This window comes from Rhinoraja longicauda, chromosome 3 (genome assembly GCF_053455715.1).
Source record: "Rhinoraja longicauda isolate Sanriku21f chromosome 3, sRhiLon1.1, whole genome shotgun sequence".
Lineage (NCBI taxonomy): Eukaryota > Metazoa > Chordata > Chondrichthyes > Rajiformes > Arhynchobatidae > Rhinoraja > Rhinoraja longicauda.
In genome coordinates, this window is record NC_135955.1 from 2,250,025 (window position 1) to 2,270,472 (window position 20,448).

At 44.0% G+C, this 20,448-nt stretch overlaps 1 protein-coding gene across 1 annotated transcript in view; it reads right to left on the reverse strand.

Annotated features, from left to right (window-relative positions):
* Positions 1-576: 576 nt before the first annotated feature.
* Positions 577-20,448, reverse strand: part of ccdc152 (coiled-coil domain containing 152) — a 79,225-nt gene continuing 59,353 nt past the window's right edge. Inside the window, exons 6-8 of the mRNA XM_078431049.1 lie at positions 11,300-11,427; positions 6,964-7,053; positions 577-728 (exon numbers count right to left, since the gene is read on the reverse strand). Of these exons, the coding sequence (XP_078287175.1) occupies positions 606-728; positions 6,964-7,053; positions 11,300-11,427 (341 nt within the window). The 3' untranslated portion in view covers positions 577-605. The remainder of the gene's footprint in view (positions 729-6,963; positions 7,054-11,299; positions 11,428-20,448) is intronic.

Below are 20,448 nucleotides of genomic sequence, written 5' to 3' on the forward strand. Positions count from 1 at the left end.
ACGTTTCAGGGTGGAGACCCTTCTACACATTGAGAGTCAGTCTGAAGAAGAGTCTTGACCTGAAATGGCACCCATCCCTTCTCTCCAGAGATACTGCCTGTCCCGCTGAGTTACTCCAGCATTTTGTGTCTATCTTTGGTGTAAACCAGCATCTGCAATTCCTTCCTACACATTTTGTCCTCAATGAGCTATTGTGCTGCCTATAATACTGCTTCTCACCTGCTCCACAATCTACACTTCATTACAAATACTTAATAATAACTGTAACATTTATTTAAACTCATTTGAACAATGAATGAAAGACGCATCCTTACACATTGAAACAGGTGGGACAAATTAATTTCTGGCACCTGGAGTTAAACACGTGCAGGAGTGCCATCCACCGGCGTTCTCGTCCTCCGCATCAGTCCCCGTTGGTGAGACTGAACGAGCAAGAAGGCGAGTAAAACCAGCGGCTGATTCTCTCACACACCTTCAGCGTTCCAGAACCAAAACTGAATGTCCCTGCCACAGCAAAGCTCTTTGTAAGCCCAAGAGCAGCTGAGTGGGAAGAGCTGAACAACTAACTGCCTCACGCTGACGCTGGCTCTGCCAGCAAAGCCACGCTAAAACTTCCTGCGTTTCAGCTGCAGAGTGTGACTGCTGTCTCGCTGCTGTTCGAGCTCGCGAATGGTCCGGCGAAGACCTGCAATCTCTCGGTTTTTTTCCTCCTGCAAATGCTGCAACTTCTGTGAGAGAGGGAGACAGGCTGGTCAATCTGACAATGGGACTGGCAGGCGCGAGAGAGCCTGTTAACGTCACCCAGCACACACTTCTTACAAAAACCTTGGTTAGACATAGACAACATAGAAAATAGGTGCAGGAGGAGGCCATTTGGCCCTGCGAGCCAGCACCACCATTCATTGTGATCATGGCTGATCATCTACAATCAGTAACCCGTGCCTGCCTTCTCCCCATATCCCTTGATTCTGCTTGTCCCTGGAGCTCTATCCAACTCTCTTTTAAATTCAATAGAAAACATAGAAATTCAATAAAAAACATAGAACCAACTGTGTTGAGATTGTTGATAATGTACAGTTTGATGAAGGTAGTGTAGTAGATGTACACAGAGACTTGCAAAAGACATTTGACAATGTAGAGCATCATAGACTTTTAAAGGAAGAAGCACGTGATTTAATGGGATGATGATAACCTGAGGGTGTAATTGGCTGAGGATAAAGTGGGAACAATTGGAACTTTTCTTAGCTTATTTTATTCTGGACATTTCTCATATTCTTCTGATTAAGAATATGACCTTCCAGGGATCACTAGGACGAGCACATTTCTGGAGATATATATGCAAGTAGAGTCGGCTAAATTGTAGCACATAAACAGCCGTTAAGCCCACCATGCCTATGCCAACAACACAACCATCAGGAACTAATTGGTACTAATCCCATTTACCAGCACTTGAATCCTAGACTCTCAGCCTTGGCGATTCAATGCCTGTGCAGATACTTTTAAAATCTTGCGATACTACTTGTCCCCACTGCCTTTTCAGACAGATTGCAACCATGCTCTGAGTGAGAAAACTTCCCTCAAATCCCCTCTAACATTCTTAGAAACATAGAAACATAGAGAATAGATGCAGGAGGAGGCCTTTTGAGCCAGCACCGCCATTCATTGTGATCATGGCTGATCATCCACAATCAGTAACCCGTGCCTGCCTTCTCCCCTTATCCCTTGATTCCACTAGCCCCTAGAGCTCTATCTAACTCTCTTTTAAATTCATCCAGTGAATTGGCCTCCACTGCCCTCTGCGGCAGAGAATTCCACAAATTCACAACTCTCTGGGTGAAAAAGTTTCTTCTCACCTCAGTGTTAAATGGCCTGTAACCTGTGCCCACTGGTCTTAGGCCTGAAACCTGTGCCCACTGGTCTAACGTTTGAAACCTGTGCCCACTGGTCTTACACCAGAAACCTGTGCCCACTGGTCTAACGTTTGAAACCTGTGCCCACTGCTCTTACACCTGAAACCTGTGCCCACTGGTCTAACGTTTGAAACCTGTGCCCACTGGTCTTACACCTGAAACCTGTGCCCACTGGTCTTACACCTGAAACCTGTGCCCACTGGTATTAGGCCTGAAACCTGTGCCCACTGGTCTTATGCCTGAAACCTGTGCCCACTGGTCTTACTCCTGAACCCTATGCCCACTGGTTCAGGATGTCTCCATTGCAGAGAAAGGTTTCTCACTGTCTACCTTATCCATGACCATCATAACTTTCTGTATCTCTCTCTGACTCTCCTTCAACCTCCTCAACTGACCTGCATGGGTTTTCTCCGGGTGCTCCGGTTTCCTCCCACACTCCAAAGACATACAGGTTTGTAGGCTAATTGGTTTGGTGTAGATGTAGATTGTCACTAGTGTGTGTTGGATAGTGTTAGTGTACGGGGTGATCGCCGGTCGGCGTGGACTCGGTGAGCCAAAGGGTCTATTTCCGCGCTGTACCTCTAAAAACTAAAATAAACGTGGGGCTCGTGTAGATGGGGCCTGTAGGGCGGTGTGGGCAAGTTCGGCTGAAGGGCCTGTTTCCATGCTGTATTCTGAATATTCAGGGGTATACGACCTATCGAAAAGACAGACAGGTGGGCAGAGGGAGTGGGGTCGCTCTGTTGGTGAGGAATGATATTCACTCCCTTGCAGGGGGTGACATAGAATCAGGAGATGTAGAATCAGTATGAATAGAAATGAGGAATTGTAAGGGTAAAAAGACCCTAATGGGAGTTATCTACAGGCCCTCAAACAGTAGCCTCAACATAGGGTGCAAGTTGAATCAAGAGCTAAAATTGGCGTGTCACAAATGTAATGCTACGGTGGTTATGGAAGATTTCAACGTGCAGGTAGACTGGAAAAATCAGGTTGGTGCTGGACCCCAGGAAAGGGAGTTTGTGGAGTGCCTCCGAGATGGAATCTTAGAACAGCTTGTACAGGAGCCTACCAAGAAGAAGGCAATTCTGGATTTAGTGTTGTGTAATGAACCTGTTCTGATAAGGGAACTCAAGGTAAAAGAGCCATTAGGAGACAGTGATCATAATATGATATTTTAATCTACAAATTGAGAGGGAGAAGGGAAAATCGGAAGTGTCAGTATTACAGTATAGCAAAGGGGATTTACAGAGGCATGAGACAGGAGCTGGCCAGAATTGACTGGAAGGAGGCCCTAGCAGGGAGGACAGTGGAACAGCAATGGCAGGTATTCCTGGGAATAATGCAGAAGTTCCAGGATCAATTCATCCCAAAGAGGAGGAAAGATTCTAAAGGGAGTAAGAGGCACCCGTGGCTGACAAGGGAAGTCAAGGACAGCATAAAAATAAAAGAGAAGTATAACATAGCAAAGAAGAGCGGGAAGCCAGATGATTGGGACTCTTTTAAAGAGCAACAGAAGATAACTAAAAAGGCAATAGGGGGAGAAAAGATAAGGTACGAAGGTAAGCTAGCCAATAATATAAAGGAAGATAGTAAAAGTTTCTTTAGGTATGTGAAGAGGAAAAAAATAGTTAAGGCAAATGTGGGTCCCTTGAAGACAGAAGCAGGGGAATTTATTATGGGGAACAAGTAAATGGCAGATGAGTTGAACCAGTGCTTTGGATCTGTCTTCACTAAGGAAGATACAAACAATCTCCCAGATATTCTAGTGGCCAGAGATCCCAGGGTGACGGAGGAACTGAAGGAAATTCACATTAGGCAGGAAATGGTGTTGGGTAGACTGATGGGACTGAAGGCTGATAAATCCCCAAGGCCTGATGGTCTGCATCCCAGGGTACTTAGGAGGTGGCTCTAGAAATCATGGATGCATTGGTGATCATTTTCCAATGTTCTATAGATTCAGGATCAGTTTCTGTGGATTGGAGGGTAACTAATGTTATCCCACTTTTTAAGAAAGGAGGGAGAGAGAAAATGGGAAATTATAGACCAGATAGTCTGACATCAGTGGTGGGGAAGATGCTGGAGTCAATTATAAAAGACGAAATTGCGGAGCATTTGGATAGCAGTAACAGGATCGTTCTGAGTCAGCATGGATTTATGAAGGGGAAATCATGCTTGACTAATCTTCTGGAATTTTTTGAGGATGTAACTAGGAAAATGGACAGGGGAGAGCCGGTGGATGTAGTGTACCTTGACTTTCAGAAAGCCTTCGACAAGGTCCCACATAGGAGATTAGTGGGCAAAATTAGAGCACATGGTATTGGGGGTAGGGTAGGAAACATGGATAGAAAATTGGTTGGCAGACAGAAAGCAAAGAGTGGGGATAAATGGGTCCCTTTCAGAATGGCAGGCAGTGACTAGTGGGGTACAGCAAGACTCGGTGCTGGGACCGCAGCTATTTACAATATACATTAATGACTTGGATGAAGGGATTAAAAGTACCATTAGCAAATTTGTCGATGATACAAAGCAGGGTGGTAGTGTGAACTGTGAGGAAGATGCTATGAAGTTGCAGGATGACTTGGACAGGTTGTGTGAGTGGGCGGATGCATGGCAGATGCAGTTTAATGTGGATAAGTGTGAGGTTATCTACTCTGGTGGTAAGAATAGGAAGGCAGATTATTATCTAAATGGTGTCAAGTTAGGAAAAGGGGACGTACAACGAGATCTGGGTGTCCTAGTGCATCAGTCACTGATAGGAAACATGCAGGTACAGCAGGCAGTGAAGAAAGCCAATGGAATGTTGGCCTTCATAACAAGAGGAGTTGAGTATAGGAGAAAAGAGATCCTTCTGCAGTTGTACAGGCCCCTGGTGAGACCGCAGCTGGAGTACTGTGTGCAGTTTTGGTCTCCAAATTTGGGGAAGGATATTCTTGCTATTGAGGGCGTGCAGCGTAAGTTTACTAGGTTAATTCCCAGAATGGCGAGACTGTTGTATGTTGAAGGACTGGATCGACTAGCCTTGTATACACTGGAATTTAGAAGGATGAGAGGGGATCTTATTTAAACATATAAGATTATTAAGGGGTTGGACACGTTACAGGCAGGAAACATGTTCCCAATGTTGGGGGAGTCCAGAACCAGGGGCCACAGTTTAAGAGTAAGGGGTAGGCCATCTAGAACGGAGATGAGGAAAACCTTTTTCAGTCAGAGTTGTAAATCTGTAGAATTCTCTGCCTCAGAAGGCGGTGGAGGCCAATTCTCTGAGTGCTTTCAAGAGAGAGCTAGATAGAGCCCTTAAGGATAGCGGAGTCAGGGGGTATGGGGAGAAGGCAGGAACGGGGTACTGATTGGGAATGATCAGCCATGATCACATTCAATGGTGGTGCTGGCTGGAATAGCCGAATAGCCCACTCCTGCACCTATTGCCTATTGTCTATTGTCTAAACTAAATTAAACTAATCTAATCATGAGCATTCAGTCCCCATTCCTCCCACTTTGCAACCAAGTCCATTTTTTCAAGATGTCTTCTGCTTTTCGGACACATCTTTGTGTTCTCAGACCATTCATGAATAACCATCTGCCCCTCCTTCGTCAGTCCTCCCCACCAGCATGGAGGTGTGGGATTGACAGAGGTTTGGTTCAGAGGTCCCGTACAACCCAGTGTTGGGGGAGTCCAGAACCAGGGGCTACAGTCTAAGAATAAAGGGGAGGCCATTTAAAACTGAGGTGAGAAAAAACTTTTTCACCCAGAGAGTTGTGAATTTGTGGAATTCTCCGCCACAGAGGGCAGTGGAGGCCAAATCACTGGATGGATTTAAAAGAGAGTTAGATAGAGCTCTAGGGGCTAGTGGAATCAAGGGATATGGGGAGAAGGCAGGCACGGGTTATTGATTGTGGATGATCAGCCATGATCACAATGAATGATGGTGCTGGCTCGGAGGGCCAAATGGCCTCCTCCTGCACCTATATTCTATGTTTCTATGAAAGCAAAGCCAGCCTCCCAAATCTCTCCTCGATTCTGCAACGCTCCATCTCAGGAAACGTCCGGATGAATCTTCTCCGCACCCTCCCAGTGCAAGCACACCCTTCAAGGCTCGATCATTGGAGATATTTCAAGAGGAAGTAAACGTCTGAAAAGTCGGGGAATTTGAGACAATGAGGATGGCCGAGTTCCATGTTTGCCCTCGATGCCTGGTTCCCCTTTCCCCCGTGCCACTCCCTCCGCCATTACATTTCACTCCTTTTCTTTCCTTATCCGACACCCCTTTGTCTCCTTTTCATTCAAGCCTTTGTTACCTAATCCAGCACCTGCCAAAGACCTCTCGCCTCTATAACTTGACCTATGACTTGCCAGGCGTTAACCCTCCCTCCCACTCTCCTCAAGTTCTGGCTCCATTTTAGCCCTACGCTTTTAATTTTTGGGCACCCGGTACAGAGGGGGGAGGGTCAGGAGGGAGGAGGGGGTCTCCCTGTCGGCCTGCTCCTGGGCCTGGCCAAGATGGCCATCCGCGGGTCCAGGCAGCGGGCAGTCGACGGCCTCACAGAAGTCGGCTGCCTACCCCTGTTCCGGGCTTACGTCCGTGCCCGCATGTCCCTGGAGAGGGAACACGCGGTGTCCACGGGAACTCTGGAGGCCTTCCGGGAACGCTGGTCGCCGCGGGGGGTTGAATGTATTGTTGACAGAGATGGCGGGATTTTAATGTGATAATTGTTTAATTTGTAAACTGCCGATACAGGCGGCTTTTGTTTGATCACATTTTGCTTAGTATGTTTGTATGTTTTTCTTTGGAATAAAACTTTTATAAAAAATAAAAAAAGTAGTCAGTATTGAACCCGGGTTCACTGGCACTGTGAGGCAGTAGCTCTACCGCTGCGCCTCATGCTGCCTATTGCGTGGTTAATTGGTAACTTGAAATTATTCTTAGTGTATAGGTGGGTAAACAATTGCTCAATAGTCAGCATTTACTCAGTGGGTTGAATAGTCTCTTTCTGTGATATAAAAGAATATGAAAATACAACGCCACACAGGAAATATTCTTATGTGGGAACTCACCCTCTTGAAGATGTTGTGAGGCAGGACAGACAAATCGTGATGTGGTGATTTCATTGAGGTGCTCTGGATCTTCACAAGCTTGCTGTTAAACTGTATGAAAATTATTCCACACTTTATTCATTACCAAGCTGAATACAGGTCATTCTGCTGCAAAGCGTATTTCCATAACCCCAGTTGAAAATGCATAACACAAATGAAGAGTTATAACCATATAACCATATAACTATTACAGCACGGAAACAGGCCCGTTCAGCCCTACCAGTCCACGCCGACCACTTTCTCTGACCTAGTCTCATCTACCTGCTCTCAGACCACAACCCTCCAATCCCCTCCCATCCATATACCTATCCAATCTACTCTTAAATAATAAAATCGAGCCTGCCTCCACCACTTCCGCCGGAAGCTCATTCCACACAGCCACCACCCTCTGAGTAAAGAAGTTACCCCTCATGTTACCCCTAAACCTTTGTCCCTTAATTCTGAAGTTATGTCCCCTTGTTGAAATCTTCCCCACTCTCAAAGGGAAAAGCCTACCCACGTCAACTTTGTCCGACCTTCTTAAAATTTTTAAAACCTCTATCAAGTCCCCCCTCAACCTTCTACGCTCCAAAGAATAAAGACCCGACCTGTTCAACCTCTCTCTGTAGCTTAAGTGCTGAAACCCAGGCAACATTCTAGTAAATCTCCTCTGTACCCTCTCCATTTTGTCGACATCCTTCCTATAATTTGGTGAGCATACCAAACGCCTTCTTCGCCATCCTATCCACATGAGATTCCACCTTCAGGGAACAATGCACAGTTATTCTCAGATCCCTCTGTTCCACTGCATTCCTCAATTCCCTACCATTTACCCTGTACGTCCTATTTTGATTTGTCCTACCAAAATGCAGCACCTCACACTTATCAGTATTAAACTCCATCTGCCATCTTTCAGCCCACCCTTCCAAAAGGCCCAAGTCTCTCTGTAGACTTTGAAAATCTACTTCATTATTAACTACACCACCTATCTTAGTATCATCTGCATACTTACTAATCCAATTTGCCACACCATCATCCAGATCATTAATGTAAATGACAAACAACAGTGGACCCAACACAGATATTAGGCAGGCTGAATTGGTTACAACGCGGTTTAGATGGTGAACTAGCAGAGCACTTTAGGTTTAGGTTTATTATTGTCACATGTACTGAGGTACGGTACAAAGCTTTGCATTCAATGCTATACAGGTGCTCCCCAGCTTACGATAGTTCGACGTGCGATATTTCGACTTTGCGACGGTGCAAACGGCAGCGACCCGTAGCGAGCCGCAGCACGCTTCCGGCCACGTGATCACGCGTATTCAAGGCATTTCCACTTACGATATTTTCAGTTTGCGATGGGTTTCTCAGAACGGAACGCCATTGTAAGCTGAGGAGCACCTGTATAATAAAGCTCAGATGCACCATAAATAGATACATTCAGTTCAAACTCATACAATAGATAGAGCAAAGGGGAAACCACAGTGTAGAATATAGTTCACAGCATTGCAGCGCATGAGTTCCATAAACCAAGTCCAATGTCCTCAATGTGCACGAGGTGAATCGAAACGTACCCTAACTTATAAGTTGCTTTGGAATTTGGCTAGCAGAAGAACAAGCTGTCTAAACAAATATTAGCAAAGTAGACCATTTTTTTAAAAACAGTTCTGCGGTGTTTCTTCTACTGTAAATAAAATCAACATTAACTAAATATCAGTGATTCTAATTCTGAAATTCAATGGTTAAATGAAATTGGGAAATTATTATCTTTAAAGAAATAAGTATTTTCTCTCAAATAACAAGGTGTTGCACTGTTCTGAGAACAATGCATGCTGAGCCTTTTCTCAGAATGACACGTATAACTTGTTTTTCAGAGAACATTGACAACACGGTCACAGTTTACAAAAATAGTTCAGGCGATAAACTGTCTGGGCCTCATTAAAATGTCGGTGGCCAATGACACCTTCACTGGCTTGCTCTTTGTGCAAGGAACGAGTAGTCTGAAGAAGGGTCTCGACCAGAAAAGTCACCCATTCCTTATCTCCAGAGATGCTGACTGCCCCGCTGAGTTACTCCAACACTGTGAAATGTCACCTATCCATGTTCTCCACAGATGCTGCCTGACCCGCTGAGTTACTCCAGCTTTTTGTGTCTATCTTAGGGAGTCTGGAGGTCTCTCACTTGGTGATCTGGGTGCCAGAGGATGAGGGAAGGAAAGGGCGGTGCTGGGTTGATTCACGAGGATCTCACTGGGAAGTCCAAGAGGAGAAAGTCCAAGACTGCAGAGGCTCTTTGAGAGGAACATAATCTAGAAAGCGTGAGCTGGCATACAGGCCTGATGGCATCCAGGGCTCAGGTGCAGCAGACCTCAGCTGAAAGGTCTGTAGTGGTGGCAGCGTAAAGAGGGATTGGAGAGAAGGGGAAAGATAAATGAGGGGAAGATCAGTGAAGAGGATGGGAGAAGAGAAGAGGTGAGAGAGAGAGAGAGAGAGAGAGAGAGAGAGAGAGAGAGAGAGAGAGAGAGAGAGAGAGAGAGAGAGAGAGAGAGAGAGAGAGAGAGAGAGAGAGAGAGAGAGAGAGAGAGAGAGAGAGAGAGAGAGAGAGAGAGAGAGAGAGAATGAGGAGAGGCAGAGAGAGAATGAGGAGAGGCAGAGAGAGAATGAGGAGAGGCAGAGAGAATAGGAGGGGAAAGAGGATGAGGGGAGAGGGAGAAGTCGATAATGTCAAAAGTCGGAAGAGAGACCTAGTATTTATTTATAAATACTATTTAGAGCCAGCGCTTGGTCTCGCTGATGTAGAGAAGTTGACACCTGGAACAGCGGATACAGTAGATGAGGTTGGAGGAGGTGCAGGTGAATCCCTGCCTCACCTGGAAAGACTGTTTGGGTTCTTGGATGGAGTTGAGGGGGGAAGTAAAGGGACAGGTATTGCATCTCCTGCGGTTGCAGGGGAAAGTACCTGGGGAAGGGGTGGTTTGGGTAGGAAGTCTCGGAGGGAGTCTCGGAGGGAACGGTCTCCGGAGAGCAGTAAGGGGTGGAGATGGGAAGATGTGGCCAGTGGTGGGATCCCACTGGAAGAGAAGTGAAGACTGTGCGGAGGTAGCATGGTAAATGTTGACCATGAAGTAATAACATTTTCAGTGCAGGAAACAGTGCCAATGGAGTTAGTATAGGTTTTTTATTGTCACATGTACTGAGCCACACTGATATTGATTTGTTTGCGTGCTATCCAGTCAAATCCTACTGTACGCGAGTATAATCAAACCGCACACAAGTGCAAAGAGAAAAATACCAGAGTGCAGAATATAGTGATACTGCATTACAGTTAGAGAAAGAGTGCAAGGGCTGCAATGAGCTAGGTTGGGAGATTGAGATTGCACCCTGGTTTATGGGAGGACTGTTCAGTTGTCTGATAATAGGGGGGATGAAGCTATTCCTGAGTCTAGACGTATGTGCTTTCAAACTTTTGTATCATCTGCCCGACGAGAGAGGGCAGAAGAGGAAATGACTGGGGTGAGAAAGGTCCTTCACTGTGCCGGCTGCTTTACAGCGGCATCCTCTGACACAAAGCAAACACCACCCACAATGCCAATCCATCCCGGCAACAAAGAGAAGCATCTGCATGCTCGGGAGGATGGAGCCGCGTGCGACGACGGAGGCGGCCGGCGAGGAGTGAGGCCGGTGGAGGAGGAGAGGGAACTGGGCGTCAGGCCTAGCGCGCACTGGAGGTCGGCTGCAGGAGGCAGCCCGGGGAACAAAGCTGGACGGGCGAGGGGAGGGACGTGGCCAAGGAAGGAGATGGCTGGGACCTGCCTGGAACAGGCACCTCTCATTACCACTGGAGCATGGGCTTTTGAAATTGCATCACTGGACTATTTCTGTATACTTGCTGATCTGGGATCAGGGTAATACTCTACAAGACTGTCTGTGAGATAAAGAATGTCACTGTGTTCGCACTTTACACATGTGACAATAAAAGCACCAGTGAAAGAGTTGAGGGAGAGTCTTGAGTAGGGCTGAATAAATGATTTTTCTACATTCTCACAGAAGCAGGGATAAGTCATGCAATTTCCCTTTGCTGCACATTTGATCTTTTGTATTTACACATTCCTTTGTTTTCCTTGTCCTTAATTGCTCTCATTAATCTATTACCCAGATGATTTGTACATGGAGTATCACCATGGCAACACTGACATTTTTCTCTAGGATATCCTTATGTCACATGGAATGTTTCGTGTTTGTATTTCAGTCTTGCTGCCCCACCTCTCCCATTACAATAACTGGTTGAGGCTGTGTCACAAAGCTCCACTTGTACTCACCTCCATTTGCAATTTGATGATCTCACTTTGCTTTTCCCTCTCTTGAGAACAGAGCTGTCTATTCAGTAGCTGAATTTCCGTTTCCTTTTGATCAATAATTCCGTTGAGTTCAGCCTCCTTTGTTTCAACTGGCAATAATGTAAATCACAGATTAAAGTAGCAGGAATGGGTCAGAGGCAAGGCAAATAGGACACCTCCCAGTAGGCCGCTGCGGCAGATGCCTGCAGCCTCACGGGTCGCCCGAGCCTCGGGCAGCGCAGCCTAAGATTCAGCCGCAGGGTCACAAGTTCACAAGTTACAGGAGCAGAATTAGGCCATTCGACCCATTGAGTCCACTCCACCATTCAATCATGGCTGATCTCTGCCTCCTAATCCCATTTTCCTGCCTTCTCCCCCCAGCCCTTGACACCCGATCTTATCAAGAATCTATCTATCTCTGCCTATCAATATCCACTGACGGCCTCCACAGCCCTCTGTGGCAATGAGTTCCACAGATTAACCACCGTCTGACTAAAGATGTTCCTCCTCAACTCCTTTCTAAAAGAGCACCCTTTAATTCTGAGGCTGTGACCTCTGGTCCTAGACTCTCCCACCAGTGGAAACATTCTTTCCACATCCACTCTATCTATGCCTTTCATTATTCTGTAAGTTTCACTGTGGTCCCCCCTTAACCTTCTAAACTCCAGCGAGTACAGGCCCAGTGCTGTCGAGCACTCATCATATGCTAACCCACTCATTCCTGGGATCATTCTTGTAAATCTCCTCTGGATCCTTCCCAGAGCCAGCACATCCTTCCTCAGATATGGGGCCCATATTTGCTCACAGTACTCCAAATGCGGCCTGACCAGCGCCTTATAGAGCCTCAGCATTACATCTGTTTTTGTATTCCAGTCCTCGATATAAATGAACTTGCTTTCTTTCCTACCACTTAGACTTGCAAATTCACTTTTTGGGAGACCTGTACCAGTACTCCCAAGTCCCTTTGCACCAATGATTTCTGGATTCTCTCTCCATTTAGAAAATAGTCTACGCCTTTATTCTTATTACCAAAATGCATGACTCCGCACTTGGCTCTACTGAATTCCATCTGCCACTTCTCTGCACTCTCTCCTGACCTGTCCAAGTCCTTCTGCAGAGTCCTTGCTTCCTCTACACTACCTGTCCCTCCACCTATCTTAGCATCATCCGCAAACTTGGCCACAAATCCTTCAACCCACTCATCCAAATCATTAATATACAACGTGAAGAGTAGCGGCCCCAGCACCGAGCCCTGCGGAACTCCACTAGTCACTGGCAGCCAACCTGAAAAAGAGCCTTTCATTGCAACTCCTAGCCTTCCGCCACCCATCCATCCATCCCGCTATCCATGCTAGTATCTGCCCTTCAATACCATGGGCTCTCATCTTCCCCTAGCAGCCTGACGTGCGGCACCTTATCGAAGGCCTTCTGAAAGTCTAGGTAAACAACATCGACAACCTCCCCCTCTGTCTGTCCTACTATTAACTTCCTCAAAGAACTCCAGCAGATTTGTCGGCGTAGCCTGGGTCGATGAGCCTCACAGGGTTGGTGGAGACTCGTGGCTGAGGAAGCCTGCGTCAGTGAAGCCCGTGGCCAGGGCTTGGGTCAGTGCCGCCAAGGCATCAGGAGGGAGCTCAGCGATGGTCGTGCAGGAGGTCGGTGTGGCCGTCGATGAGGGGTGCTGGTTGGGGTCGGCGATCGTCCAGGGCGCCTGCAGTCGTGGATGGGCCACGTGGGAGCCGGAGGACATGCCGCCATGAACAATGGAGGACCCGGCGTGGGGGGAAAAGGACAAAGGTGGACCCGGCGTCGGGGGACTGTGTGAGGGAGGGGCAAGAATGGCGGAGGACCCAGCTATGGTCGGGTGGGAGGAGCAAGAATGGCGGAGGACCCAGCTATGGTTGGGTGGGAGGGGCAAGAATGGCAGAGGACCCAGCTATGGTCGGGTGGGAGGGGGAGGTGGGAGTAGAACAAAGGAGCACCTGCCGCGGGATAGAACTTTGTTAGTGCCCTTCATGTGGTGACTATTTGCATACCTTGGGTATGCAAGCAAAGAATTTCACTGTGACATGTCTCAAGTGACAATAAAGTATTCATTCATTCATTCATTCATTCAGGAGCAGGAGTTGGCCATTCGGCCCTTCAAGTGCGCTCCACCATTCAATACCATGACACTCTCTCTCTCTCTCTGTAGCTCTTGATGTATTGCTTGTCTTTGAATCTATCTAGCTCTCTCTTAAATACATTAATTAACGGCATTCTGGGCTAGTTCCATTTGCTTGCATTTAGCCCATATCCCACTAAACTCATTCTACCCATATAGTTTTAGTTTTAGTTTTAGAGATACAGCGCGGAAACAGGCCCGTTCGACCTACCGGGTCCGCGCCTACCAGCGATCTCCGCACATTAACACTATCCTACACCCACTAGGGACAATGTTTACATTTTACCAAGCCAATTTACCTACAAATCTGTACGTCTTTGGAGTATGGGAGGAAACCGAAGATCTCTGAGAAAATCCACGCAGGTCACGGGGAGAACGTACAAACTCCGTGCAGACAGCACCCAAGTCGGGATGGAACCCGGGTTTCCGGTGCTGCATTCGCTGTAAGGCAGCAACTCTACCGCTGCGCCACTGTGCTGCCCAATATATATCAGTTCAAATGACTTCTAAAAGTCATAATTATATCCGCTTCTGCACCTTCCCCTTGCAACTTGTTGCAGGTACGGACGACTCTCTGAGTGAAAAGATTGTCCCCAAGGTCCCTCTTTAACTCTGCCTCACTAACTGCTCCCATTTACTCAGGGACCAGAAAACCTTGTTTTTAGTTTATCACGGTGATGAGTCTGATTTTAGCATGTCAGAGACATCCTTCCTTTCCATCCCCCCTGCAGTTAGTTATAGAGCATACATACATGCCCTTTGGCCAAACTTGCCCATCCAACCAAGAAGCCCCATCCACGCTGGTCCCACCCTCCTGCATTTGGCCTATCTCCCTCTAAACCTTTCCTATCCATGTACCTGTTCAAATGTCTTTTTCAAGGTCGTGCATTCACCCTATCTATTTCTCTCATGATTTTCAAGCTTCTTTTGTCTCCTGCACCTAAATCTTCTGGAGGAACTCGGCAGGGTTGAACTGAAATTTGATCAGAATCGGTTCATCCTGGGGTTTTAAAGAGAGTGGCTGCTGAGATAGAGAGAGACACAGAGAGAGAGAGGGGGAGAAAGAGAGAGAAAGAGCAAGAGGGAGAGAGAGAGGGAGAGAGAGATTGAGAGATGAAGAGAACTCTGAGATGAAGAGATCTCTGGAAGAGCTGAGACAAGAAAACTGTGCACTCCATGCCCAAATAGCCAAAATGAAGCAGGATATAAATAAGCAAGGAAAAACAAACAGCCCCAAAATGTCAGGAACAATCACTCAGAAGTTCCAAAAAGGACACACAAAAAGACACCCGAAGGCTCACCTTCGCATGGCCGCCCCAACCTCTCCGATCTGCACTCAGCCCACCAATACATCACCACTGGACACCCCTCCTGTCATACAGCCTGCTCCAGGAAAACAGTCGACAGGCAAACCCCATCTCAGCCCTACCCAACCTCCTGCCTCCCAGTCTGAAAAGCAAAACCCCCAGGTAGTCCTACTGACTGACTCCAACGGGAAGTTTCTGGACCCCCAGAGGCTGTTCCCAGGTCACCAGGTACTGGTTAAAACGTGCAGCACCACAGACCATGCAATGAGGGTCTTGAACAAAGCCACCATCGGAAACCCTCAATACCTTGTGATCCATACAGGCACGAATGATCTGCGCACCCTACGCCATGGCACTGCTGGGGCAATAAAGAGGATGGCGGGAAAGGCCAGCAAGGAATTCCCTGATTCGAGGATGTGATCTCTACCCTGATGGACACCCCACCCCATGTGATCCACAACACCAACATGGAGATCAAGTCAAGTCAAGTCAAGTCAATTTTATTTGTATAGCACATTTAAAAACAACCCACATTGACCAAAGTGCTGTGCATCTGTTTAGGTACTAAGGAAAAAATGAAACATACAGTAGCACACAAACATAACAGCACATACAAAACAGTTCACAGCGCCTCCTCAATGGGCCTCAAACGCTAGGGAGTAGAAATAGGTTTTGAGCCTGGACTTAAAGGAGTCGATGGAGGGGGCAGTTCTGATGGGGAGAGGGATGCTGTTCCACAGTCTAGGAGCTGCAACCGCAAAAGCGCGGTCACCCCTGAGCTTAAGCCTAGACCGCGGGATAGTGAGTAGCCCCAAGTCGGCCGACCTGAGGGACCTGGAGTTAGAGAGATGGGTTAGAAGATTTTTGATGTAGGGGGGGTAATGTCCATTTAGGGCTTTATATGTGAATAGGAGGAGCTTGAAGTTGATTCTGTATCAGCAGAGGATGTGTTCATAATGAACTACATAAGGGCAGAACTTCCGGGGGTGTCTTGGTGTGGTGCAAGGGAGAACTAGACAGTCACATTACATCAATAAAACAGGGGAAATCACATATATGGCTGCAACTAGATAAAGGAATTGGAATAACTGAGGAAGATACATATCTATGTGCTGTCTACATACCCCCAATGGAATCACCATACTTTGAGGAGGATCTATTTGAAACTCTCCACAATGAAATCAACTATTTACAGGCCCAGGGAAATGTGCTACTATGTGGGGACTTGAATGCAAGGACCGGATGTGAACCCGATTTCATAGACCCACAGGGCAACAACCATGTGTTCGGTCAAACCCCCTTGTACGTCACACCAACCATCACAACCTTGACTGTGAAATAAATAAAAGTGGCAGAGAGGTAGTGCATCTCTGTCGAGCCTTGGGCCTATATATAGTTAATGGTAGGTTCAGAGGGGACTCGATGGGGAGGTTCACATATTCCTCAGCTCTTGGGTCTAGCATGGTGGACTATGCAATCACTGATATGGACCCCTGCACTATCAGTGCATTCACTGTTAGGCAGCAGTCCCCTCTCTCAGACCATAGCCAAATCAACGTGCACCTAAAATTTTCTGCTCAAATTAAAGACGTAAAAAAGGAGCCCAGTAAGCTCTATAAACTAAATCAGACATACAGATGGACTCCAGACAGTGGAGATAAATTCATCATGGCCCTGAACTCACCCGATCCCATAAATAAAATATCGAAATTTAAGACAAACCCATATGAGACTACCAGAGATGGTGTAAACATGGCCATAAATCACATTAATATGATCTTTCACAAGGCAGCTATCAAAGCTGACCTTGTGAAACAGAAGAGAAAAATCATCAAAAAACATAACCATGAAAAATGGTTTGACTACGAGTGCAAAAGTGTCAGAAAAAACCTGAGGAAAATATCGAATCAAAAACACTGCCAACCAAACAACTCAGACTTATGTATTAGATATAATGAAACTCTTAAAATATATAAACACACTATTAGGAACAAAACATAAAACTAAACCCATAAAAGACTTGAAGAAATTGAAAACTCCATAAATCAAAAAAAAAAAGGGGATATGTGGAATAACCTGAGCACAACAAAACCACAAGCATTACCAACTCAAGATGGTGATACCTGGAGGGCATATTTCGAAGATCTTTATAAAGACATTCCAATAAATAAAATAAACTTAAACTACTCTCATATCAAATAAAAACTCCAAACATTAGAAACAACAATTTAAAGACTATCAAAACCCTCTCGACTTCCCAATCACTCCAGAAGAATTGGCCACAAAAATAAAATCTCTCCACCCAAAGAAAGCTTGTGGTCCAGACAGCATTAAAAATGAAATGCTTAAGTATAGCACTCCGGATATGCAATACACAGTGCTTAGGCTGTTCATCATCATACTACGTTCAGGTTATTTTCCTGATATTTGGTATAAGCCCTTGGACTTATTTCGCCCATTTATAAGAGTGGAAATAAATCAGATCCAAACAATTATCGTGGCATCTGTGTCAGTAGTTGCCTAGGGAAGTTATTCTGCAGTATTATAAATAACAGATTTGCAGGATTTCCTTAGCAAATATAATATTCTCAGTAAAAACCAAATTGGCTTCATATTATTATAACACCGCACCACTGACCATATCTATACCCTCCCCACTCTCATTGAAAACCATATACATCAAGCAAAAAATGGAAAAATATTTGCCTGTTCTATTGACTTTAAGAAAGCATTTGACATCAACTCTATCACTTTTCTCTTTTTAAATATTTTTGTAACTTAATGTTAGAATGGGAAAATAAGACAAATACAAGGAGATGTGTTCGAAAGAGCGTTGTATATGATTTTAAATTCATCTATTTGAGGTTCGGGAGCAGGGTCAGGTTCTGTGTGTTGTACCTTCTGATCGGTTATAGACCACCTTAGAAACAATATGCAAGACATTAATATGACAAGTGGGGGTCAGGGAATAACATTTTGTAGTTGGAATGTCAAGGGAATCAATGAACCAATTAAGAGAGGTAAAGTTTTGGCACATCTAAATTTAATCAAAACTGATATAATATTTCTTCAAGAAACACATCTCAAGAAGGAATCTCAACATAGACTTAAAGCTAAGTGGATTGCTGAATCATATCACTCCTCCTTTTCCCACAAGTCTAGAGGAGTTGCAATACTAATTCGTAAAGGAATACCTTTTAAGAACTCCTCAACAATAGTGGATATTGATGGCAGATATATTATATTAGTTGGAGAATTAAATGGAGAAAAAGTGATTCTTCTTAATGTTTACGGGCCTAATTTTGATAACCCTATGTTCTTTAATAAAACATTTAATAAAATTCCTGAATTCACACAATATAAATTAATAATTGGAGGAGACTTCAATTGTACATTAGATCCATACTTAGATAGATCATCAATGCAAAAAAAAATAAAATCTCAATCAAGTGTATTTTTAAATTCATTTATTAATACCACTAATATTAAGGATGTCTGGAGAATAGAAAACCCAACTGGACGGGAATATTCATTTTACTCACCAGTACACAAAACATACTCAAGAATAGATTATTTTTTAGTTGACTCTACGTTTATTCCATTTATTTATAATTCAAAATACCATAACATTATAATTTCGGATCATGCACCTGTAACATTTATGATTAAATTAAATGGAATGTCCGAGAAACAAGCATATTGGAGATTTAACCCACAAATTTTGAACGAAAAGTCATCCCAGGAATATATTATTAAACAGATTCAAATATTTTTGGAGGTAAATGACAACCCTGACACACCTATTTCTCTTATGTGGGAAACGTTTAAAGCGTATGTTCGAGGTACATTAATTTCTGCTCAAGCATTTTATAATAAAGAGAACAGGATTAAGCAACATACATTGGAAAGTGAAATTAAACAACTAGATATAGAAAATGCGAGAATGCCATCTACTTTAAAACATAATAAAATTGCTGTATTGAAATATAAATTAAATAAAATGTATTCAGAACAAGTAATAAAACTTTATCAAAAAACAAAACAATTACATTTTGAATTTGGAGACAAACCACAAAAACTATTAGCACGTCAATTACGAAAAATGGAAGGGGAAAAAATAATTCATAAAATTAGAACAGAGACAGGAGAATTATTAAAAATGCCCAAGGACATAAATGATAGATTTCTTCAATATTATCAGAACCTTTATTCAACTAAAACCGTAGCACAATCAGAAGGAATAGCAGACTTTTTAAAAAAATGTAATTTAAAAGGTTTAGATTCAAACGATAGAGAATTATTAGAAAGGGAGATTACGATAAAGGATATTGAGGAGTCTATTGGTTCTTTAAAAAACGGTAAAGCAGTAGGACCAGATGGTTTAGGCTCCGAATTTTATAAAAAATTCTATGATTTGCTTAGCCCACGTTTACATAGACTGTATGAGTATATATATACTCAACAGAAACTTCCAGATACTTTAAATGAATCTATAATAATACTGATTCCTAAAGCTGATAAAGATCCGGAAGACCCGGGATCATACAGAGCAATTGCACTTTTAAATACAGATCAAAAAATTTTAACTAAAATACTAGCGAATAGATTAAGTACGGTGATGAATAAATTAATACACCCTGACCAAACAGGCTTCATTCAGAAACGATACTCATACTATAATCTAAGAAGATTATTTAATATTATATATTCCAAGAGAATTATTAATGAAGATCTAGCAATAATCTCACTAGATGCGGAAAAAGCATTTGATCAGGTTGAATGGTCTTATTTATTTTTGGTGATGGAAAATATGCAGCTAGGGGAGAAATTCTGTACATGGATAAAACTGTTATATACAAATCCCACGGCTAGAATATTTACAAACCAAAGGTTGTCATCGAAATTTAGCCTAGCTAGAGGTTGTAGACAAGGATGCCCGTTATCCCCATTATTATTTGCGCTTGCTATTGAGCCACTGGCAGAAAGAGTTAGGGGGCATCCGGAAATACATGGATATAACACAAAGGACACAGAGAACAAAATTTCTCTATATGCTGATGACGTATTAATTTACATCACAAAACCAGAAATTAGTATTCCAAACTTATTAAAGCTAATAACCCAATTTGGATCACTTTCAGGATACAGAATAAATTGGAATAAAAGCGAAATTATGCCAATAAGGGAACATAACAAACAGATAATACAACAATTTCCATTTAAAATAGTAAATGAAAAATTTAAATATCTAGGTATCTATGTAACTAAGATATATACATCATTATTTAAAGCAAACTTCCCCCCGTTACTGAACAAACTACATAAGAATATTCAATACTGGAAAACACTCCCCATCTCAATGGTAGGCAAAATTAATGCCATAAAAATGATTTTTTTACCGCAAATATTATACCTTTTTCAGACAATTCCGATATATTTGACAAAAAACTTTTTTAAAAAATTGGACTCTATTGTTAATGATTTCATCTGGGATTATAAGAATCATAGGATAAATAAAAGACACTTGTGTAAATCAAAAATAAATGGAGGCCTGGCTTTACCCAATTTTTTGTTTTATTTCTGGGCAGTTAATATTAAAAATATGAATTTCTGGTTGGAAGAAATAGATCTTCAACCAGACTGGTTAAAAATGGAAAAGG